General features: G+C 34.5%; 1 protein-coding gene across 1 annotated transcript in view; it reads right to left on the minus strand.

Annotated features, from left to right (window-relative positions):
- Positions 1-715: 715 nt before the first annotated feature.
- The window catches only part of CBG22405, a gene marked incomplete at both ends in the record, with an annotated part of 1,936 nt that continues 1,559 nt past the window's right edge, over positions 716-1,092 (minus strand). Inside the window, one exon of the mRNA XM_045236737.1 lies at positions 716-962. Coding sequence (XP_045100825.1) covers positions 716-962 — 247 coding nt within the window. The remainder of the gene's footprint in view (positions 963-1,092) is intronic.

A 1,092-nucleotide genomic window follows, 5' to 3' on the forward strand; every position in this document is an offset into this window, starting at 1 on the left:
GAGGGGAAAAAAATGGATTTTTTTTACAATTGAAAAACTTTTCGACATAAATCTGATAAGCAATTTAAAACACATCATTTGTGAAATTTTGAGCATCAAAAATACATTTTCAGCTGAGTTATTACCTGTGATAGAAATGACTATCGATTTGGATCCGATGTTTTTTATTCTGACACCTAAACTTTGTCCGATACTGTAGTTTTTTTTTCAGTTTGTTTACTGCATTTGCGCTAATAGAAGCCGACCCTATGTGTGCATTTTGAGTTCAATCATCTCGGTTCCTATAATACATATAAAAATTCTGGCAACTGATAAATTATTTATCATAATATCACTAATATTTTATCAGTTGACAAATTATTGATATCTCTCATAGGAACCGAGACAATGGAGTTCAAAAAAATGGTGGCGTTCTATTCTTCTCTGTTCTTCAGAAAAAGTGTACTTGATCTTTAAAATTATCTATAAAACCCGTTTAGATTCAAAACAATTTGTTTTATTCTTTTCTAGATTTTCCCCCAGATTCCAATCTCCGCGATTCTACAGCAAAAACCGGGATAAATTTCATTTTTTTGATTTTTCGATTTTTCTAGTACCGATTCAAAATAAATATAAAAAATAGAATAGACCCAGATCTAGAAAATCATTTCTAATTTTCAGAAAAATCGTTTAAAAATTCATTCAAGTCAAAAAAAGAGTACCAGTAATAAAGATCCTATAAAGTCTGAGATTCATTCTTAAATGCACAATCGAGAAGCCGTCGCTCGAATCGTTTAAAAGTGGCTGGCGCGATTTCTTCACATCGGATCATTCGCCGATCGTATACATATTTTACACGTTCCATCACTGCCGATGTTAGACGTTTCTCGAAATTCTCTTCCAGCCGAGTTTCTGTTAAACCGCCATTGTAGAATGTCCGCCAGTTGCTGTTCAGTTTGTTCTCGTCCACAGATCGGTAGTGTCTGGAATATGGGTTTTCTTTTGGTAAGACAGGCAAAGAACACATGTGTTAACCATTTACCATGACGGCCTAACTTTTACAGGTTGCTTTTTCTCGGCCACCATGTTGAAATGGCCTAGAAAACGCACCGG

The sequence above is a fragment of the Caenorhabditis briggsae genome, assembly GCF_000004555.2.
Source record: "Caenorhabditis briggsae complete genome, chrV, whole genome shotgun sequence".
Lineage (NCBI taxonomy): Eukaryota > Metazoa > Nematoda > Chromadorea > Rhabditida > Rhabditidae > Caenorhabditis > Caenorhabditis briggsae.